Source organism: Solea solea, chromosome 12, assembly GCF_958295425.1.
Source record: "Solea solea chromosome 12, fSolSol10.1, whole genome shotgun sequence".
Lineage (NCBI taxonomy): Eukaryota > Metazoa > Chordata > Actinopteri > Pleuronectiformes > Soleidae > Solea > Solea solea.
Window position 1 is genome coordinate 26,218,682 of NC_081145.1, and position 24,032 is coordinate 26,242,713.

At 39.0% G+C, this 24,032-nt stretch overlaps 1 protein-coding gene across 1 annotated transcript in view; it reads left to right on the forward strand.

The window, feature by feature from the left end:
• The first annotated feature begins 5,781 nt into the window (after window positions 1–5,781).
• The window catches only part of nlrc5 (NLR family, CARD domain containing 5), a 33,677-nt gene continuing 15,426 nt past the window's right edge, over window positions 5,782–24,032 (forward strand). Inside the window, exons 1-22 of the mRNA XM_058645339.1 lie at window positions 5,782–5,838; window positions 7,933–8,267; window positions 10,069–10,161; window positions 13,076–13,261; window positions 13,654–13,808; window positions 14,235–14,366; window positions 14,977–15,292; window positions 15,426–15,852; window positions 16,447–16,609; window positions 16,718–16,848; window positions 19,628–19,856; window positions 19,942–20,183; window positions 20,805–20,888; window positions 21,326–21,409; window positions 21,505–21,588; window positions 22,255–22,344; window positions 22,437–22,487; window positions 22,602–22,631; window positions 22,867–22,950; window positions 23,290–23,373; window positions 23,624–23,713; window positions 23,830–23,913. Coding sequence (XP_058501322.1) covers window positions 7,949–8,267; window positions 10,069–10,161; window positions 13,076–13,261; window positions 13,654–13,808; window positions 14,235–14,366; window positions 14,977–15,292; window positions 15,426–15,852; window positions 16,447–16,609; window positions 16,718–16,848; window positions 19,628–19,856; window positions 19,942–20,183; window positions 20,805–20,888; window positions 21,326–21,409; window positions 21,505–21,588; window positions 22,255–22,344; window positions 22,437–22,487; window positions 22,602–22,631; window positions 22,867–22,950; window positions 23,290–23,373; window positions 23,624–23,713; window positions 23,830–23,913 — 3,158 coding nt within the window. The 5' untranslated portion in view covers window positions 5,782–5,838; window positions 7,933–7,948. The remainder of the gene's footprint in view (window positions 5,839–7,932; window positions 8,268–10,068; window positions 10,162–13,075; window positions 13,262–13,653; window positions 13,809–14,234; window positions 14,367–14,976; window positions 15,293–15,425; window positions 15,853–16,446; window positions 16,610–16,717; window positions 16,849–19,627; window positions 19,857–19,941; window positions 20,184–20,804; window positions 20,889–21,325; window positions 21,410–21,504; window positions 21,589–22,254; window positions 22,345–22,436; window positions 22,488–22,601; window positions 22,632–22,866; window positions 22,951–23,289; window positions 23,374–23,623; window positions 23,714–23,829; window positions 23,914–24,032) is intronic.

The window sequence follows — 24,032 nt, forward strand, 5'->3', positions numbered from 1 at the left end:
CATGTTAAGGTGCAGATTGATTAAGGATTCATTCCATGTATTCATTAGTAGTATTTTAAATATTTCCTTTATTATTATTCTTATTGTTGTTATAAATTTTTTTAATGAAATATCGGAAGTCCATTACATTTTTAAATGGTTGACAAGGATGTTGCTTTGAGATTTTAAGACTATATCAGGAATGCAAATGTGTGTTAAATTTTATGGCTCACTATTAGTGAGGGAAAGCCGGGGAGAGGGGAGGAGTGACATTTATCTGCTCTTTGATGATCACAAGCAGGTGATGCGTAATCAGCTTGGACTTGTTTGATCGTCACTTTTTCCTTCAATTAACACGCCAAAGTTGTTTGTCCTTGACACTATCATTAAGTGTGCAATGTCATCAGTAAAGCAGTCATTTTTAGAACTCAATCAAAATTCTTCTGTGGCCCAGAACAATTCTGTTTTCCAGGAAAAGTCCTGGTTATTCTTCCAAAAAAGAATATATATATATATATATATATGTCGATATATATATATATATATATATATATATATATATATATATATTAGTAAACATCCATACAATCTTTTACAATTAATGTGTTAAAATGAATTAAATTATTTTATGGATGTGTGCTTTACTTCAAATTGCTGATGACTGAAGGTACAGATTTATCATTGTCTTCTCAAAATTATTTTGCAGTAATGCCAGTCTCTCCTGGAACCTAATCTGTACATGCTTCAAGCTGGGTGGTGAAATCCTGTCTATGGGAGCAACAGTAGGTTTGATTGATTGGTGAGGGGGGGACAGTTGTCGGCTAACTTGGGACCCTGAGAGCAACACTTTTTTCTCTTTGAGCTACATCTGTCAGGGATCCTCTGCCATATACTTCATCATGTCATTTGATCACTTTCACTGGCCACTGTGCTGCAGCGAAAGAGGTGGGTGTGCGTATCAATCACGAGTGAGGCTCTGACTTTAGTACATTATAAAACAAACATTCTGTTTTGCGGGCTGCCCGCTAGTGCCAGATGTGAGTTTTGGTAGAAAGCCAAACGTTTGTGCCTAACTGTCGCGAAAACAACACAGCTTCTACGCCTTATGTTTATGGCACAGGATAAAATGACTTTTCTGCCATTTTGTAATGAGGAATAATGTTAATTGTCACCCCAATAAATGATGATAAAGGGTGGTCACGTTTAAAACTTGTTAGACAGGGCGGTTATTTGTCTCTCGTGCAGCCGCATGTCTCTTGGTTGGGTGTAAACCTATTTTAATTAATTGTTATTGTAAGAAATGTGTTGAACATTATTTTTTCCCCCTGTTTTCCTGTTGGCTCACTTTACATTTCGGGGGCTGCTTCTATCTGATTACGCTTGTTCAATGTAATGAGATAGGTGTCAATGTACTAAAGAAAGAAGGTGGGAAAGTGCGAGGTCAGAGGTCGGGTGCTGAGGTGTGATTGGGTGGAGAGGGGTGGGATTTTTTTGACTTACCACTTTCAGTGAGATCTATTTTTGTCAGGAAAAAAAATAAGAGGATAAAAAGGACTGTTGCACAGTCCATGGGTGAACCACGGATGCATAGACAGATGGGCTGCCTTGTTGTTGCTCTGGTTCCTTTAGTTACAAATTAGGGTTGTCACTTTATGCATTACTTGTAGTGATCAATTTTCGAGAGCATATTTGTCAGGGAACAATTTTCTAGGGTACTATAGCCTAAATTCAAATACCTGACATATATGTATACTTTAATTTGGGTGAATTTTACTCCACTTTCACAACCGCTTTGATACAAACATGGATGTCCAGATGATCTCAGAAGATTGTAGACGTTTTACAGAGATTATCTATTCTCCAGAGGACAAACAAACTCTGGAGAATTGACTATATGCACATTCCCTTCCTGGTTTTCAATAAGCCACCCCGACTATTAGCGGTCAGCCAAAGATACAGAGATGTTCTACAGACGGTGTTGGTGTCTGCAGAAGTTACCAAGAGTGTGAATTATAGAATTTAGTGGAGGCTGTAAACAGAGGGATGCAGCAGTGCTCCAATTTAGTCAATTTAAACTCCCTTTTTCATTTTAAGGCAACTACTAAAAGACAGTGTAAACATTTTTGATCCACATCGGACATTTAACTAATGTAGTAAAGGACCTGGCTCATATTTTAGTGGAAGTTGTGAGTGAAGTTCAGTGAGTGTCTTCCCTATTGCAGTAAAATGTCATCCCAAAACTCCAGAGAATGTCCACACCCAATTCTCTCGGCATCCTCTGTAATTCATGTGTGAAAATCTAGTGAAGTTCATTGAGTGTCCTTCTTTTTGCAGTAAAATGTCATCTCAAAACTCCTAGAGTTGTCATCCTAGACTAGAATTCTTGCAAATGGACGTTCAGAGGCTCCTCAGGAAAAATGTTTACTGGCCTAGTAGTTGCTATTCAGTATATATTTGTTTCCACATTTGCATCCTTGGGACAACTGGAAGAATACGTAATTTTTTATGTAAACGGTCTATGGTGATAGATGAGTCTGCAGAGTAGAGAAGGGCTCTTTAGTATGTAGTACCACATGTCTACTCTCTCTACATATTCCCATTTGACAGTAGGAACTTTATTTTTTTAACCAACTATAGTTCCCAAACTAGTTATTATCCTTCATCCCGACTGCCATTAGACACTTTGACAGCAACACAGTGTAGAAAACCAACACTTTTGCCAAGTATTATTGTCTTAACGTGTATAATTTCACATTTTTCACATTTTATTTTCATGTGAATGTTTCTGTTTTTGTGCTTGCCTTGAAGAGGTAAGTGGCTTTTTCGTCCTTTCTTTTTTCTGCTGTAGCTTTTTTTATTATTATTATTATTATTATTATTATTATTATTATTTAAATTTTTGGACTGCCTCCAGCCCTGTTTTTTTTTTTACTCAACACAAGGACAGACTGTGGCCACACCGGTTACACCAGTACGTTAGATTAGTGCAACATCCTGTGCCACTGCCCTCTTTCATTTTCTTTCTGTAGTGATCTATAAGGGAGTGTTTTCTGTAAATAGTAATTAAAACATGGTCAAACAAGATGTTTTCTGAAATTTTTATTATTTCTTTGTTTCTTTGACCCATATAATGGCAAAATCATGAAATATGAATGATTGTGGTTTGTAACGTCATAGTTTCGAGGTTTGGAAAACACAGTTTCATAAGATTTTATGACATTTTATGGGCCAAACAACTGTTATTTTTTTTAATATTCTTATTATATATTTTGTATTAATTTGTCTTATTTCATTGATATTCTATTCCATTTTGTATTTATCAATGTCTATTCTCCCATCCGAATGATATCATGATACACTACTCACAAAAAGTTAGGGATATTCGGCTTTCGGGTGTAATGTATGGAAAATAAAAAAGTTCACGCTACAGTGATGTTATATCATGAAAGTAGGGCAAGTAGAAGCATGCAATTGTGATTCTCTCATCTCAAACTATTTTTTTGAAACAAAAGCCAACAACAGTGGTGGGTATACCACAACAAAAAATGTCAACGTCTCAATAACTTGTCATGTGTCCTTTTTTACAGCTTGACAATGACGTCTCATGCTGTTCTCAAGTCGACTTATTGTCTACTGAGGCATGGCATCCCACTCTTCTTGAAGGGCTCTCAGGTCATTGAGGTTCTGGGGTACAGTTATGAGCCTCTACACGGCAACTCAGCTGATCCCATAGGTTTTCTATGGGATTCAGGTCTGGGGAAAGTGCAGGCCACTCCAATTTGAGGAGCCGTTCCCTAATGATGTGACCTCGATGAGCTGGAGCATTGTCGTCCATGAAGAGGAAATTAGGCCTGTGTTATTCATGCAGAGGCACAGTGACTGGATTAATGATGTTATTCAGGTAGTATGGGCTTGTCACTGTACCATTCACAAAGAGCAGGGCAGTTCTGTATTGACTAGACACACCTGCCCACACTATCACCATGCTGATGCACCACCGTTATGCATCAGCATGACTCTCTCTCCCTGACGTCTCCAACATCGTCTGCAGCCATCATCTCTGCTCAACGTGAATCGACTTTCATCAGAGAACAGCACTGAGGCCCACTGGTCCCTCGTCCAGTGTAAATGCTCCCTGGCCAATGCAAGACGATGACCTGTGCCTGGTGGTGTGGTCAGGTACCTTTGCAGGTCGTCTAGCAGGCAGACCATGTGTAATATCACGTCAAGTTTGTTAAGTTTAGTCACTCATGTCTTGTTTTCATATGCACTTCCTGTTTTATTTTGTATTCACCCTTCCCTCTCATTTCCTGCATAAATAGTCCTGGTCTTCCCCCATCATATCGCCAGTTTGTATCGTTTGGTCCATGAGTTACATTGTCAAATTCTTTCATTGCAAGTTATTCGTGTTTCTCTGGATTGGTTTACCCGTGTAGAGATTAGTTTGATCCTCCTGACGAGTGCCTTTTGTTAATATTTTTGATCCTCCTTGTGAGCGTTTTTACTTTACTTTGACATTGTGTCGTGCATTTGAGTCCTCCAGTCTTGTGTCTAAAACCATAACAACATGCGGATATATAAACGGTTTCAAATGGTCTGACGTGACACTTGGGTGCCTCTCACCTCCTTTAAATGTGCCTGGAGTTTTGTGATATTCATCATCCAGTTCTGCAGGGCACTGTTCACAATCAAGCGATCATCGATGTGGGATGTGGTCAAAGCACTTCTACTTCTTTGCCTTTCTGTGACTCTTCCAGTCTCTCTGTATCTCTGTTGCAGTCTGCTGATGACACTTTAAGCTCAGTGGCCACTTCCATCTGAGAAGCCTCTGTTTGAAGCCTCACAATGGCGAGGTACTTTTGATCAATTGTTAGGTGTCGTCTTGGTCTCATGATGTCAAAATGTGAACAGTATGATGGGAAGGACTGTTAGGATGCCCATTATAATTGAACCAGGAAATGTATTGGTTGATTCATGGATCAAACCCCTGTTGTGAATTTTGCCGTTAAGAACAGCAAGTTGTGCAAAAAGTACTGAAACATTGAACAGTTGGACATATGCATTCAAAAGTTTAGAGAAGGTCACATTAGGTTCACCTGTAAAGTTTATAGTGCATTTTAGGTTCATCTGAAATTTTACCTGAAAGCCGATTGTCCCCAACTTTTTGTGAGTAGTGTATGTATATGACCTTGTCTGTGTAAAGTTAATCATTCACCAGTGTCATATTCCAACTATTGTCTCAACCCTATCATCAGAATATCGCTGTCTATTATAGTGTTGGGAAGTTTGACTTTTTTTACTCACTCGGATCTTTTACTCTCGGACAGTAAATTGAACTTTTTTTGAGTCATTTTGTTCTTTTTTACAGCTGGTGGCGCTGTAACCCTCTTGTGGGTGTTGTCAAAAAGACCATGGTTCTTAAACACTTAACACTGAAGGCAACATGGTTTGCTTCAGCTGACAAAGTATAATAAACCAAATGCCACAAGCAAATCAAACCTTATGAAAACCTAGGAAAGCATATACACACCATAATAAAGTGACTTGTGTCCTGTATCCTTCCACATCACTAGTCTATTATTGCATTGTGTGGGTGTGTGTGTGTGTGTGTGAAAGAGGACTCATGTCTCGTGTGTTTGATTCATGTAAACACAAACAAACTGTGATCAGGTGTGAGGAAATGTTACCCTGCGACACCGAAGCCCAGTGTCTTTTAAATTGTTGTTAAATCGCTGTTGATGTTCTGGGTTGCTGTGGCACAAAAAAAAACGAAACTAAAACCGCTCATGCTTTCACTTTCGTTTTTAAGGTACAGATACTATCGGCTGGCTGCTGCAGAGATGCAGTCAGCAGTCCATGGTAAGTGCTTATTTATTATTATTTTATTTCATATATTGTATCCTTCACGCGGTTTCATGGGCTTTAAAGTGTGTGTGTGTGTGTGTGTGTTTTTGCCGGTAATGAATGTCGCAGAGTCTGCGATTGTCCTGAGATGACCTCGCATACAGGGACAGAGCAGAACAGAGCGCGTGTGTATGTGTATTGTTCTGCCTTAACTTAACTGTACATTAACTGAACTTACACTGAGGACATAAGAGGCGAGAAAACCCCTTAAAAACCAGTAAGAAGTTCTGCGTAAAGGCTTGATGTCAAATGTCAGAAAAAAAACATTCCCTACAGTTTATATAAACGTATTATTTTATTTCTACCTGAATTATGAACCACTACAAATTATAATGGACATGTGAAAAGAAACTACCCCCACCCCCCATTGGAATATTATTTTTGTTAAACAAATGAAAGACAATTACATTTTGTGACCTTGAACCCAAACATCACATAAGTTTATGTTATTTGCATACTGAGATGCAGTTAAAAACGTTTTCCTCCCATCACCCACAGTGTTTCACTGCAAACTTGACCAATCTTTACTAAATGAACCCCAGTTACAGACATTACATTGGAGACCACTTCATGTCACTAGCAAGTTAAACATTAAAGCTGCCGTGTGTAACTTAACTTTTAGATGATTTTCCTTGTTGATGTTATTATTTAGTGTAAAACAAAATGAGCACCGTTCGTTTATCCTCGCCTCGTCATTTTATTCTTCCCTGCCTCTGTGAACAGAGTAGCTAGAGGTGCACAAGAGCAACTTCCTGCAGCCTCTGAGCCAGCCAGACTCTGGCCGTCATCATCATCCAAATTTGATGGACAATGACAATGGAGATTATTGGTATAGTAAAAGTTTTCTCACATTAACTAAGAGGCACAGGGCTTGTGCTGCCTGGAGAGTTGAAAGTTACCTGTGGCATTAATAACAGATGGTGTCCTGTTAGCTCCGCTGCTGCTTGACTCGTCGCTAAGTAGCAGTGTTTGTAGTGTACAATCACCTAAATGTATGAATTGTCATTTTTATTACACCAGAATGAACCCTTTACATTACATACATATATGTATATATATATATGTAATATATGCATATATATGTACCTTTATATATCATTAGTATCAGGAGTGTGTTTTCTCGATGGAGTCCACCATCTCCAAACTGAACTAAAATTACCAAGATTTATTTCACTTTCTGCTCTATCTTAAAAGGCCAAAAACGGGAATCCATTAAACATTGCCTGTGTTTTTAAATTGTTACTGCAACCATAACTCCTGCACTTCATTTGTCTATTGTACTTGAACTTTTATGTTTCATTCAGTGTTTGTTTTCTAACTGTTATCTTCTTGTTTATAATGTGTGCTGTTTGCTGCCTTCTTGGCCAGGTCACCCCTGTGAAAGTGGTCTTGATCTCAATTGGACCTTTATCTGGTTACATAAAGGTTCAATTAAAAAAAATAAAATAAAAAAAAAAGGATAAAAATGTATTATGGACAAAATTGTTCTTCCTTTTTCTCTGCGGAGCTCCCCCTACAGTTTCAGAGTACATATTTTTATGATACAAATCCGATACAATCCAAAAAAATCCTATAAATCGCATGCTTCACTATGTACAGACTAAAAATGTAAAAAAAAATCAGCAAACAGAATTTTAGCTGGGTCATGTTTAGGCTGTTGAATGAATTTAATATTTTTTACACAGTTGGAGAATGATGTCTTTGAAATGACAGCTTCATACGTTCATAATTGGGTGTAAAATGACTGTATTGGACTGATATCGGTATCGGTAGATGCATACTTCTGCTTTAAACACCTTTTGCCATAGGTTCTCCTTATATACTTGGAAAGGATTCAATAGATGTTGCAGATTCCCTACAAACTGTACCTATAAAGTGGCACGAAATGGCCCCAAATTTCACTTTAGAGTGCCTGAAAGCCTCCCAAGAACCCCACTTTGAGAACCTAGTGACAAAGGGACCATAAATAAACTGCATAATGACTGTGAGAATTTTGGGGATTTCCCTGACATTTCATTCATTTGTAATTTGTCTTCATGTGTGCATCAGCTGATGGAGTCTGACCATGGATGAGGAGGTCGACCCTGGTGAAGAGAATGTGAACTCTGTCTTGGCCCAGGAATCCTCAGAACTGTTCCAGATCCTTAGCAGTCAGTCGTCAGCTGTCATTAAAGATTTGCTCCAGAGGATGCCCAGTCGCGCATGTGAGTCAGTGGACGCCACCGGCTCCACCGCAGCAGAACTCGCCAAGGCCATGTTGGAGTATTTGACGGTAGCCAGTAACGCAGAGTGCTGCAGTTTCGTACAGAGCATGTGTATCTTGTGCGAGAACATGCCCATGCGCCTGGAGTCCAGGCTCATGTCGGTGGCGGGATATGCAGACCGTGAGTATGAAAAGGAATCTGTACATGTTGAGAGGTTTGGATTTCAATGAATTGGTTTGTTTTGAACAGGAAAATACACAGAAATTACATGAAAAATATTTAAAAAATTGTAATGCAGGGAGACACAGAAAATAATAATACAATAATATATGTGTCCTTTGAGAGCCCTCAAGCTTAATGACAATTGTCCTCTGCATGTGAGATATTTAGGAAGGTTTATCTATAAATGCAAGGGACTTGTGTGTCTGTCTGATGATAAGGACGTCAGTGTTTGTGCAGTGCTGACGTTGTTTGGATAAGAAATGCAAGAAATATCAGTTGAAAAGCCACAGATGTATCACTAACAGAGCCTCTTCTTTTCTTCTGACCTCCTCTCACACAGAGCTGACTTATTCGTGCCTGCTGCTGCAAGGCATTCTCGTGAGAATCTAGAGTTCTCACTAGAATGCATTGCAGTGCAAGCATCTTTTGTAATCCTACGCGTTTATTCTACTTTTTATTATTCCTCTTCCTCCCAAAGTTTGCCACGTAACTCCTCCTACAGTTTTGAGAAAACCCCCACACATGTTATATCAAAACGTGCGGCTTGACTGGGAATCGTGTTCAATATCTGTAGTTATATTTGATACAGTGACTGTTCAAACACCAAAATACTCCAAAAAACAGGTATATCCTGAAAATGGGTTATTGTTACTGGGGTAAGCGTTGATATTTCACACATATTTAAGATTATAAGAACAGTGTTAGTGTGATGTTAACATAGACCCTTTTTTTAATGCGAGTGATTTCAAACAGGAAGCGTTTACTGTTGCACACTTGGAGTGGAGGTGTGGGCACATGTCCGTTGCCACAGTTCAACGACGTCTCTTAGAATCACGGAGGAAGTCTCTTTTTCTCTGTGCCTGTGTGACAACATATTCAAATTTAGGTGGTGTTCTTACTCACCGAGTTAGTGAGTAAATGGGCAACATTTGTTCCATTAACCTTTTACACATTTTGCATTTTGAGCACCATCCAAAGCATCTCTTAAAAATCAAATGTAACTTAACAGGTAGAAAACACACAGTAATTCACTCATTTATGGTGAAAAGTAGTCTGAGGTTGGAGGAGACCGGTTACCAATCGTAATTAATGAATTGAAATGAAAATCAAACGAAATGAAAATCAAACGAAAGTAAAAGAAGAAAGTACCTATTCAGCATATCATTTTCTTCCTGTTGGTTCACTCCGGGATTCCCCAAGATTGTATTTTTTTTGATGATATAGAAAGTAAAAGTTAGACACTGTGAATAGAATATACAAAATAGTTATTAACCCTTAGAACAGAGAGCATTTTGGCTGCTTTTTTCCATGACTTTGATTAAACATACAATATATACAGAGGCTATAAGAATGTGCAATGTAGAGTTATACTTATATCCTTTTTCTTTTAGCACAACCTAGGTAATCTGATGTAAAAATTAAAACATTTCACCAACTATATAAACACACCTGAGCAAAAAGTACTCAAAATGTTTAAAATCAGATTTAATTTATGAAATTTGGAGACAGTTCAAATTTTTTTATGAACAAAAAGAAAAAAAAAACAGTCTAATTGTGTGACTTCTGCACAATTATCGCTACTTTATAGCAGCATTTTTTTTTAAAGCCTGAATGCGTGACCTATAAACACAAACACATGGGTGCACCTGTGCTGCGTGAGCACTAAGGTGTAGCTATTTGATTTTTTTTTATACTTTGTCTATTTATATGTAATGTAACCTTTTGTGTGTGTGTGTGTGTGTGTTTTCTTGTGCTGTAGATGAAAACTCCACCTCCATTCACAGTGTAACCAAGGAGGAGTCGTCATGGCCTCATCCAGAGGAGCAGCAGCTTATGAAACGCCCACGGATCGGTACAACTTTCTCACTGCACTTTAAATGTTAAACAATCCAACGTTAAAATACAGTGGTGTAAATAGGTTGAGCAAAGTCAGCTATGGACTTTTTTACAGGAGGCAGATTTATTTCCAATCAGATCATTTGTTCTCTCATCACCCTCCTCCTCTTCCTCACATATTATTCAATCTCTGGTATAGTGAGATTAGATTAAGTCCGACACAAGAATCAAGCCGAACAATGGCAAACTGTAGATCAGTTAAAAAGACTTAAGAATACTAAAAACGTGGGTTAATCTCCAACAATTACCAGGGAAATGTCTGAAATCTCAACATTTATCAGAGGAGTGATAATCGACTAAATCTGTCCATTATTTTCTTGATTAATCAATTTGTGGTTTGGTCCATAAAATGTTGAAAAATGAGAGCTATTAGGGAGTTTTTTGCTGATATCTGATACTACTGACTTTGGCACAGGTGTGTGTTATAAATTATAAATGATAAATTATAGAGCACTACCATCTTGGACGTAGCCCGGGCCAACAAGGTCCATGTCCGGTGTTGAGGAATAAGGAGAACATGATGAAAAGTGGGCTATTGGAACACACACACCATAGCTGGACTCGAGCAGAGCAAACCCCAGTGAGAAGGGAATTGTGCGGAGAATGTGGCGCCTACAGTAGGGTATGCTTCGAAACCCAACATCCAGGCTGCTGCTAGCTCAGAAGAGGAACTGACTATCGCAGTTAGAAATTGATGAGGTGCAACGTGCGGCTGACCTAAGCTGCATTTTGGGATAAGCTGAGATAAGCATCAAGATGATGGAACACGAGAAACTGTGAGGAGTACAGGCAACTGTGGCCCCAGTGGTGATAGGAACACAAGGAGAAGCTGACTCAAACAGATTCCATTTCAGGAACAACATCTGAGATCTCTTGTCGAGAAGATATTTGAGCTCCTCTGGTAGCAGACTGCACAGAAGCTTAGACGCCATTTACTTCTGTTCACTTTTCTCTGATTATGTAAAATAAATAAAAGTAGCAGCCTTTTTAGCTGACTCTTTTAATCATAAGTCACATCTGGTGTAAGTCACTTGGTGTGATTGCAGATATCCGATAACACGTTTTAAAGTCAACATTGTGCCCATAATGTCGTGCTTCCCTATGAAAACTGTTGACCTGTTTTTCCCAGACCTTGAAAATGATGTTTTGTTTTGGGTGCATTCCAAAAATAATCTGTTTTAATGATTTAATGAGCCCCACTGAAACTCAATCGTTGACAATGTAGTGGTTGATTAATCGTTGACTGCAGCTCTACATGAACGTTTGTATGCCGCTTTCATAATGGATTCACAAGTACATTTCCTGAAGGCCTGGGAATAAAGAGCTTTACTTGTCTAACAGTGTTAGCGTGTGCTGCTGTCAACAACATGAAGACACAAACGTAAAACACAGGCCATAAAAAAACCCAACAGAAATTGATCAAATTGTTTTCATTCCACTTTAATGTGTTAAGTGTGGGAGTGCATGTGGTATGTTTACCATGTGTGTGTGTGCTGGGTATTGAATTACCTGGACAACTGCAGTCGTCAGATGTGAAAGAACAACGTTCTATTTACTCTAAAGCACTTTATTTTCATTATGGACTGACTTTATTGTTTAAACACATATGTTTTCTATATGTTTCTTGTATTTAATGTTTAATTTATGTTTTTGTATTTATTTATTTATATGTATTTATAATGTTCAATGGAGAGACAGACCATTAGTGTTGGTTAATTGCTGGTTACTGAAGTTATGCAAGTATGTTTTATTGTTTCTTATCATTATCATTAACAGTTACATTATCAGATGGCCTCATTGTTGTGGAGCTACATAGTATGTAGTTACGTCTAAGGGAAACGTCTAGCGTTTAAGGGGAAAACAGTCTGAGATTTGTGTTTAGAAGGAGCTGCACAGACCACGGAGATGATCAGATGGTTCTGGAGCCGTAGAGAGGAGTTATATGGAGTAATTAAAGCAGAACTATGCAGGAATTTTACCTTAATTAAACAGCTTTGGAGTCATTGTGATGGTGATCGGGGGTTTGTCTCCACTCCCCCTTCTGTTTGTTAGTGGGAAAACCCGCCGACCCGGAGTCTTTGGAAACTGGAGGTCTCGCTCAGTTTTGAGAAAACACAAATTGCTTCGTGGCACTTCATGGCGTTATTTTAGAAGCTCAAAAAGAAGCAGCGAAAAGTGTTGTCAGAGAAAACGACTCTGACCGAGCGAGGGGCCGCACACGAGTAAACAACAGACCAAAAAAGGGACCAGACTTATAAAGAAGTTGCATGTAACCTGAATCAAAACACTGTGTGAGATGCATTATATTACACATCTCATCTGCTGCTGTAATATGGCTCATTACTACATGTATGAGGTGGGGAAATTACACAAAACAAAAGTGATGTTGTTTTTTATGTCATCCTGTGGTATGGAGCACATGGACATGCTTTGCATGCCAACCACAAACACCTGTGTGGCTGCTCCTACCATCTGTGGAGGCCTGTGCACTATTGACAAGGCTTTAGCTCCCAACAAGTAACAAGTCATCTTATACAAAGCTTAATAATTGTATTTTGATTGGAAGAAAACTCCCGTCCAAATTAAACTTTGTTGTTTTCCAGGGGTTGCTGCACACTTGTATCTATTTGTATGTTTGTCTGTTCATTTTTCCATTTAGTTAAAACTTTAAGTCTCTCCCCCTTCCCCTTATCTAGTTAGTTTCATTTATTCTGGGTATTTAATATATATCTAATTAATGGATGGCTGGCTAGCACTAGCCCTAGAATCTGCAGTCTCTTTTAAACAGGGCTGCGTTTTTTCTCATTACGGAATGATTTCCTCTGTAATGGAAATGGTCTTCAAATAATTCTTGCACTCTCTCTCCACAGACCACTGGGGGGAGTACATTGCGGCAGTCGTGCATTTAATGCGGAGAAGGTGGCAGCGGCTGAGTGAAGGCCTGGTGAAGGAGGTCCATCTGGAGACTGTGTGGATCAGCCCGAGACCAGCAAACAGAGGCAGGGACCGACCTGATCAAACCCCCGGTCAGGCAGACAGAGTGAGCAGAACACCAGGTCAGCCTGATGAATTCCTTATCATATTTCTTTCGGTTCAATTAGGATATTTAGAGGAATTCACCTCCATGTGGAATGAGATTCTGGCGGTCGATAACCTTAGGGGGTGGACACCTTATTGCAGGCGGCATGGTGGCAGCTAAATGTCACCTCCATCATTAACACACCCGATCAAGTGCGCACACAAAGTGATTAGGAGAGCGGGATGTTTTACCATGATCTTTTGATTTCACCTTGACGCTGTTAAGCAGCAGAAACAGAAATAAATGGGTTACAAAACAGGAAAGAAAATAACAAAAAAAACAAAAATAAATCCATGTCCTATGATGTTACATGTATAATGCACATAATGCATGTTTGTTAACTTAAGACATGTCCTCCACCTAACTCAGAGCCTGATGGGGATTTTGGTTCTCCGGAGTCCAGAGTGACACTGGACTCCTTCCTCCAAGGATGTGCAGGAAAGGTGACCGTTGTTGTTGGCCTGGCTGGATCAGGAAAAACTCTGCTGACGTCTTGTCTCGGACAGCAGTGGGCACACGGTCTTGTAAGTACATACCTATTTAAATCATTTGTTATTTAGTGGGTACAGCACCTTTGTATTTGTGTTATTCGACTTGTGGAGGGTCTGAATTACATACTATAAATAACCAAAACACGTCACATTTAGTATCATTTCAGTATCCGCTCAGCTCACTTGGAACCTCGCCAGAGCAGGTACCAAAAAAAAGCACCAGGTACCAGATACTATCACTGATGGAGTCGAGCCGAAAACACCCAACAACAATCATCAACTATTTCTAAAAGTGTGACACTGACCAACAAGCCTGCGACATTCTGTGTGCGATTAATGTGATAAAATAAAAACACACGTTAAGGTCGCTGGCAGCCCTATGTTTGTTTGTGTGTATTTGGAGTATTTTATTCATCCCTTGCCTGTGTTTCTGTCCCCTCACACTCTCCTCTCATCCAGGGCCCAATCCCTTTATCCTACCTCTTTGTCCTGCTCGAGTTTCGTCAGCTCAATCTACTGTCCGGCCCTCTGTCCCTGTCTGAGCTGCTGTTCCGACACTACCTCCCTCCAAACGGGGGCGACGATGCAAAGGTAACATTAATCAGTAACATTATTAAAACAGTGTCCTCGTGAATCAGAACTTTTCTGGTGGTAAAAGCCGAACTTTGCAGGATTTTTACCCTAATTTAACAGCTTCGGAGTCATTGTGATGGTTAAATGTCTTGTTGCGAGGAAGATTGGGGCTGTCTCCACCGTCTCTGACCTGGAGTCCTCAGAATCAGGAGATCGTGCAAAGTCTCGAGTCTCGCTTCACACACACTCGCTTACCAGGTACCAGCTATGACATCAAGGCTTTTATCGAATACTGAGAATTGAAAAACACAGAAGAATGCAAAATGGACATGAGTCCACGGCTTGTGTTCGCTGGCTCCATTGGAAACAAGTGCACATGGCCAGGGGAGAGGAAGGGAGGGGGGAGTGTCAGCTGTGAGTTTTTACCACTGTGAGGATAAAGAGGTAGATGATGGATTGAGGGAGGTTTGCGGTGCTGTAAAATATATACTCCAAAACTGAAGTGGCAGCTCTGTAGAAAAAGGCAATAAAAATTACCAGAATTGCAAAGTTCTGCTTTAATGTGAAAGAAGGAGAATTTAGGAGAATTCTTTTTCTTACATTCTGCATATTCTCTGTGTTTGGACAGCGAGCTATCGTGGATTACCTCCTGTCCAATCCAGAGCAAAGCTGCTGGGTGCTCGATGGCTACGATGAGTTTCACGACAGAGTCTCCAGACAAGAAGCGCAGGGGGAACCGTTGAGCCCAGAAAACCCTCTGCCCGTCGCGGACCTCGTCTCGGGGCTCCTCAGCCGTCAGCTCCTCCCCGGATGCACCGTGCTGATCACCTGTCGCACGCGTGACGTCATGGATTTGGACGCCACGTCAGACAAAGTGGGCCAGCTGCTGGGATGGGACTGTCCCGACATCAAGGATTTTGTGGAGAACTTCTTTGGAGTGAAAGGTAAAAACCTACATAAAGTTGTAATAAATTTGATAAAATGAATCATGATCAGGCAGGAAGAGGTTAAACTAGTGAAAACACCATCTTACTTGGGTTTCTCTGCACTGAAGTCATTTCTATCTTCTCTCCAAAGGTGACTCAGCAAATAAAGGCCTTGGTCAAAAGGCAGCAGACCTCCTTCTTTCCAACCAACACCTCCTGGCCATGTCTTACCTCCCAGCCCTCTGCAACATCTGCTGCATATGTCTGAAACATCTTCTGCAGGAAGATAACGAACAATCTAGAGAAGAAGAAGAAGAGAGGGGAAGAGAGACAAGAAGAAAACCCCCTGAAAAGGGACCAAAAGCAGGAGGAGGAGTGCCGGCTGCAGGGGGAAGAAGAAGAAGAGGAAAGAATGAAGAGGACATGGATTGGACGAATAGCAGAGCTCAGCCGTCACACACCCAGATTCCCTCCACTCTCACTCAGGTCTACTTCACTGTTCTTGATGCATTTCTCAGCCGTGACCATGAAAAACAAGGAATACATGACAAAGCAAAGGCCACAAAACATCCACTGAGGTAACAACAAAGACTATTGTTTCACATTTACCACCACAAACAAATGGATTAAACGGATGCTTTACTAAGATAAGATAGGATTATCACAAGTAGTAAAAAAAGGGAAGGTAATAAACAGTAAGCAAGCATCGAAATCACCATAAAGTGTAGGAAATACTGAGAAATATAAAATATAATACACATTTTTATACAACATTACAATCAAAATATACAGTTTGTCACTTTCGTGTGATCTTTTATTAGTTTTGTTCAAATAATTTATTACATTACAGTAATAATTTAATGACTGCCACAAGACATAAAACTCACAAGATAAAATATACTGTTTTTTCTCCTGGGAATGGATTGTATATAACTATTTATAACTATAAAGTTAGAAGTATAACTAGTGTAACTATTACATTGAATGTATTCTTGCTTTTGCTGATGTAAAATGTCCTTTTATTGTATGCCAATGTCTATCCAAACTGATATTTATCAACACATTTGAATTTAACCTCCTGCTCATACACTGTAAAAAAACAAAACACAAAAAAGGGTTATGTTTTGACTAAAATGCAAATGCATTTGTTTTCTGTTTTCTTCCTTGTGCAGCTCTGTGTGTAAGCAGACCACTCTGAGTCGCTATCAATCAGAGATATGTGAGCTCGCTGAACTGGCTTGGAGAGGTTTAGAGGAAAGCAAGATCCTCTTCTTGAAGGAGAATATTCCTGACAATGTTTTGGAGTTTTCAATCAGGACTGGGCTTCTCTCACAGGTCACATAATCCACATACTGTAACACTGTCACAAATCTAAACAGCCAAAGTTTTCTTTACAATGAGCTCATGTCAGTCATGATAAATAAAGTGTATCTGTCTTTGAAGGTGGAGCTCAGGCTGGACGACGGTTTCCCTGCCAAAGCCTATTGTTTCATTCATCTGACCATACAGGAGTTTCTGGCTGCGGTCAGAATCATGAGCAGTGATGATGTCACTGACTCACAGCTCAAGAAAAGGTAAAGAAGGAGGGCCAAATGTTCCACTATAACAACTACTAATACTACTACTACTAATAATAATATTAATTTGCAAAAAAGGGAGATGATGACAAATCAAAAAGAACATTTAAAATGTGTGTGTATATATATACATGTACATATACATATTTTTATACATATATACAGTATATACGTATATATATATACACACACACATTTTAACATTTTTTAACATTGTAATTTTTATATATCACTTTATTCATCCATCCATTTTCTAATATGATATATCTGATATAGGGCAACCCTTCACTCTTACTCTCATACCTACAGTCAATTTAGAGTGACCAAGTTACCTTATCCCCATATTGCATATTGCATGTTTTTGGACTGTGGGAGGAGCCGGAGAAAACGCATGCACACACGGAACAGAACATGCAAAAAGACCCTTGTTCCAACCGGGGCCCAAACCCAGGTCTTCTTTATATTTGTTACTGAATTTAAAGCTGTGTCACCTAACTTATCTTTTCTAAATACCTAGATTGCTTAGAAAGACAGGTTAAAATACTAATACTAATACTAATATTTTAGGTTAGGTGAACTGATTGCTACTCTGTGCACTGCAACTAAAAATAGAGCCTGGTTAACTTAAGCTTGGAAGAACTCGCCAACAAGAAGAACTTAAACAATTTATAAAAACGAATGAAAAATTATTATTATTATTATTACAAACTAACTTTTAATGCAAAACAATGTATATGACGTTTTTTACTGATGTACAGACAGAACATTTGTTAAAAGCTCTAGACAAATAAAAACACTTTGCGTCACATTGATGTAAAGCATCTTTCAAAATTTGTTAAAAGAGGTATGTAAATAAAATGTACTTAATGTAATGATTATATATTTTTAATTGCTTTAGTTAACATGGAACATGCACATTAATAAACTTTAACTCTAATAAATGTGTGGTTTGAACACATCATATCTATTCACACATGTATGATTATAAATTTTAATCTATTATTTTCTATTTAAAAGTGTAATATATTATATATATATATAGGTATAAAACATTTAAGGGCAAGTGAACCTGTCCCTGTTCTGTAGTCTGTCAGTAAAAATAGACTCATGTCACTTTAGTTTGAAAAACAAGTCACAACAACGCAAGAGAATCATCATCGACTTCCAACCTGATTTTAAACATAAACAATGCACAGAGTGGACGTCTAAAATACTTCATCTTTAAACATGCAGGGTTTATTTTTTGATATTATTATACTTATTTGTGTGCTGTAGGACTTGACCAAATAAAGTCACACCGTATATTCCAGGAATAACTTGGCAGTGGAAGCTAAATGAGTTGTAAGTGGATCCGAGTCTATGGGACATGCGTGTGACCTGACGCCCTAAAAGGAGACACACACACACATACAGCAGTAGGGGTGTGGGAGTGTGTGAAAGTGACACTCAGCTGTGACGCAGCTGAAGGTTTTTTCCTGTCACGCACAGCTGAAGACTTCAGTATAAATACCAGTCTGTCTGAGGAGCGAGAGAAGATGCTGCAGCTTCTCCTCCTGACGAACGCCGCAGTGTTCAAATCCTAACATGCAACATAGATGGATAGATAGATAGATAGATAGATAGATAGACAGATAGATAGATAGATAGATAGATAGATAGAATGATAGATAGATATATAGATAGATAGATGGAAGTAACTTCAGGTTTCTGTTCACAATGCCTTCCTTTAAAACCAGTATGAGTTCTTTGGACTCTGGGATGTATCTACTGCACAATCAGACTTTGCTTTCATTCATATGCACCATCTTCCTCAATTTACTTTGACCTTTTTTTATGATTGAGAAGAGTCACAACTTAAGTGCAAAAGTAAAAAAAAAACAAAGTCACAGTTTGCATTATTCACTTTGGCTTTTGAGAGTTTTCATACTAAAGTCCCAATAAATCTTAACGGTGTTCATATCTCTGACAAACTACCACAGAAATGGTGAGAGAGAAACAGAAAGAAAGAAAAAAGAAGTCTACACTGAAAGAGAAATGCTATCAAAGGAGTTCACTACATCCTGTAGAGACTAGATGAAACTTGTATCTTTGATGATAGAAAAAAGGGAAAGATAAACATATCACGAAAACAGCACCACAATAAGGAAGGAGGTCACTATGACATATCTCTGACAACTAAGATAAGACTTTCTGCATGTCTTGTCCTGTTTTCCTTTTGCCACTACACAATTTTGTTTTATTTGTACACTCGCTTTGGCAACACAAACGTATGTTTCCCATGCCTCTGTGGTCCTTTGAATTTGAATTTATAATTTAGATCGGTAAATAGGCAGTGAGAGAAAAATAATAAATAATGGTTTTAGTTTAGTTTTAGTTTATTTTGAACATAAAGAAGAACATTAATGTTCATTTCACAAGCAGACATACAAACCAAATCATCCACATTCATTAGCTTCTTCTCAGGAGGAGTGAAAAGAAGTATAAAACTGATTTAATCTCTCCCCTTCTCCTTGAAGTTGTCTGTCCTAAAGTTTGGTGTATTATTTGTGGGAGTTACACATACAAAAAAAACACAAAATGCAGACTCCTTTTACAATATCCACCAAAATAAAAATAAATGTCTGTGTCACTACTGTCACTGTTTTGATTCTGTAAGTAAAAAACAATAAAATAGGCATATTATTCCAGTTATCCTAATATCACTGGGAAGTCACTGTGTGTTCCATTGTCAAATATTGACATTGTTCTTTCTTTCTTTTTTCTCTTTTCTTCTCAGATTCAGTCTGAAAACCCGTTGGATGACCAAGTCAGACCATCGGACTGTCTTCACGGACTCTCTGCACCTTTATGTGTGTGGTCTGGCTTCAGAACAGTGCACTCCAGCCTTGGTCCAGTTTGCCCGGGCCTCTGGTCGAGCAGGACTCCAGAGTTGGGTGCAAAAACGACAAGCCCTCGTTCTGAAACTGCTGAAATCCCTGTGCCACAACAACCTGACTGGACCAAAGGTGGAATGAACAGATGTGACACTTTCTTTCCTCTTTTCTGTCTCTTTCCTTACTCATCCTCCTCTTCCTCCCCACATTTCCCCAGATACTGGAGCTTTGCCACTGTGTTCAGGAGAGTCAGGACCAGCAACTGGCCAAAGAGACTGTTGGTGCAAGATCCGCTCTGGAGCTGCGCAACATCCGGCTGTTGCCCAAAGACATTGATGCTGTGGCATTTGTAGTCAACTCTGTTGGGGATAATGGCATTGGGTTGGATTTCAGAGCGTGCTCGATGGAGCTGGAGTGTCTAGATGTTCTGCAGAGGTGTCGCTACATTCACCACCTCAGGTAGGTTGACGCACAAACACAAACATGTGAGGGTGGTGCAGGACATGTATGGAGTGATGGATGGGACAGTGAGACAGGTGCTACAGTGAAGATGCAAGGAGTAGAGGTAGAGAAGCTGGATGAGCTGCTCATGCACTTTCTTCTTCTTCTTCCTCCTCTTTCTCTTTCGGTTTTTCCTTTAAGGACCTCTTTCTCTTTATTAATAACTGTAAAAAAAGAAAAACAATTAAATCAGTGGTTATGTTCTTATATATCCTCCTTATCCCCCACCCCCCTCCCCTCAGGTTAAGACACGTCAGTAACATTACCCGGTCTGCATATTTCCATCTAACCTCCGCACCTTCCCTTACCTCCCATATTTCAGGCCGTGGAAACACGTCATAAAAGACTCAAAATAGCTTCACTATTCCGTTCTCTGTTAACTGTGTCGTCCTGTTGTCTGTTGTTTTATTGTTTTGTCTCTGTAAAGTGTCCTTGAGTGTAATTATTACAACATATTTTACCTAACAGACTCGCACTGCTTAATCTTCAGTGAGAGATTTTAGGTGGCTGGTGGTATCCAAACATTAATGCCTGATTCATTATTTTACGTTTTATTTAACATTATTTGTGTGTCTTTAGCTTCCGGAGCCGCAAGTACGATGACAAGTTTGCTGAGAAGTTGTCCTCCATTTTGTCCGACTTCCCTCTCCTGAGAAAACTAGAGTAAGATTAAACTTCTTAAACTTTATTTTTTTTACCTTTAGCTTAACTGTAGAAATCAGCATTTACATACAGTATAGTATATACAATTATTTAACCTTTTAAAATGGAATATAATTCAATATTTCTCCATCATCATCATGTACAGTACATGATCATGTAGTAGGAATGTTGAATTGCTAAACTTGTGCATTCTGCCATTCTGTTGAGTAAATAATGTTCCTATTTATAGATGAGACGTGCTGGAAGTGAACACATTGTACAATATTCAACATTTGACCTGATGTGTCCGAACTGAACGCTCCTTTATCGCACTGTATTGTTTCCAGTACGTGTTTCAGAACCTCTGTAATTGATTGAAGTCCTGAGATCCCCTCTGAAAAGAAGTCTTTTAATCATTTATTACTGGTAATTGACAGATTTTCCCATGTCTTGTGTAGGTTTTGCGGTGCCAGTCTGACGGCCACGGGAGCAGCGAGTTTGGCCTCTGCTCTGGAGAAGTGTCTGCACCTCACTGACGTCAAGTATTGATCTCCAAACATTAATCTCATGCCACGTGTAAACATGTGCTCAGATGATGCAGGTCTGAGATTGTTTTGTGTTTTGTTTATTTTTAAAGTCTAAGTGACAACAGCCTGAAAGATGATGGGATCAAACTCATTGCCGATGTCGTCACCAAACTGCCCAGACTAGAGTCTGTAATGTGAGTTTATTCCAACGCTGCAACAATGAAACCATTAATCCATAAAAAATTCATATCTTAATTCAACTATTTTTGATAATCTCTGATTTTTCAGCTTCTTAAAAGTGAATATTTTCTGCTTTTCTTTTCAAAGAAATGTTTAAAAATGTAGACATTTACTATTATTATATTTCATATATTTTTATTATTCCCCTCCCTCTAACACTGATGTTGAAGATGTCATTGATGATTATTATTAAGGCCCAAGTCACAAATGGCAGGGGCCGAAATGGCTCCTGCATGTAACCTATTGTTATCCTTCAGATTATTATTATATGCGTGGATTTGCGGTTACTTTTGAGGGGGTTAAGAGGCATAAAAACTCTGCATGGAGGTCAGGTCTGTAAAAATGCGATATTGACTTAGTTCCCGGACTCCTGCATTGCTCAAGGGCTCTATAGCGCCCCCTAAGGTGACCCGAAATTTTGTGGGAAGATGTCATAGACCAAGTCAAACAAAAACGTCGACCGTAACCATGGCCTCAACTCAACAGAATTTAATGTTGCCGTCCATTTTGAAGATTTGCACCCTACGTAAATGAAACTGGCCCGATCATTTTATTATGATGCTGCGTAATCTCAAAATATTGCTGCTTCTAAGTTTGAATCTTTTGTGTTTGTGTCACAGGTTTAGTCGGAACAACAGCTCCCTGCAGGCAGTGGACTATCTCATCGGGAAAATGTCTTCACATGTGAACATCCAGAGTGTCCATGCAGAGTAGGATTTCTCACACACACACACACACACACACACACATGGTGCTGTTGCAGAATCTCGATGACGTTTCATGAATTGTTGTCCCGTTGCAGTGGAATGAAAGAGTTTACAATAACTTTCCACCAAAGCTCAGATATGGAGTGGTGAGTTGAGTTTTTATGGTTTGATAAAATGAATAAAACCATTAAAACACACTGTAATGTTGCCCTCACTTATACTAACACTTCCTTCTTCTTGTCACACATTCACATGTGCAGCCATAAGAAGAAAACTCAACCAACTGTCAGGTAAAAACAACAATAACACTCTTTGTTATCACATGTTATTGACCTAACAAAACATAAATCAGCTTCCTGGGAGAACTTTGCTCCGTCTCTGAAGGTAAATTACGGGTTGTGAGCAAAGTTCCACATTCTCTGATTTTATTTGGGTTTTTGGAAAGAATTGAACTTGCCCCCGAACCTGTAATTATACTTATTCATCCCTTTTTTTAATCTTGATTTAATCTCAATTTCTCTCCAGTTTAGTGAACCAGAAATGGACAAAGCCTGAGATACAAAAAGTTGGGAAATCATTGGCTCGTTGCCCCGCCCTCTCCGTCCTGGAGTGAGTAACCGTACCCATAATATCATAAAACCATCTACTTTAATCAAATACAATAAAGAATAAATGAATGTTGAAGCTGTACTGTGTAACTTTTAAACATGTCCATTACATCGATGTTACAAACCATGTTTTTGCACTGCAGTTACTTCATTTGCTCACTTTTGGGGCAGTAAATTATATTAAATTTGATTTGATTTGATTTGATGAAAGGTCTTGACAGTTTTGCTTGACAGAAACTGTTGTTATATAACATATAATTACACATTACTACAGCTTTAACTTACACTTTTACGTGTAAATACCACTCACTAAATGGTATGTGTGTGTGTGTGTTTGTAGTTTGTCTGGAGATCAGTGGGATGAAGACATTCTGGAGACGCTCACTCAACTTCTACCAAAGGTCAACGTCACCAACAAGATCCTGTAAGACTTGATTCATGCATCATCACTAAGTACCATACAGTGACCAGTATAGGGTCAAGTATAGGTAATAATGTGAGTTGAAGCTAAATGTGTATGTAGTTGATTATATTGTACATAATTACACTTACATTTTCCATGTGTAAATATTGGCAAAAACAAACAAAACAAACCTGCTCAACGTCCGTATTAAATAAATAAACTGCAGTTTGTTTGATGACGGTGTGTTGTTGTTCTTTTTCTTTTCTTCTAGACTCAATGGCAGCTGCTCGTCAGTGGAGGACCTGGTTGTTCTGACCGCTCTGCTGTCTCACTGTCCCGCCGTGGTGGAGCTTCATATCCGGTACGACGCAGCATTACATGAAGGCTATGAATCTGTACGTGGAAGATTCCTCTTTGGTTTGAAGCCGTGGCTCATACATTCATAACTGTCTGTTTATGTCTATGTTTATGTTGAAGACTGCAGTCTGATCCAGATCCTGTTCAGGTGTCTGTTGTGTATCCTGGAGGCAGCAAAAAGCCGGCAAACACTAAAGCACTCTGGTATGTTTTCAGTTGTCAACTTTGTCCTTTTTTCACAAATTGTTTGTTTTATTTACTGTATTTACTTACTTTCCCAACCTCTTTAATCATCTGGATTAGGGTAGAGTTTAGGGCTGAAA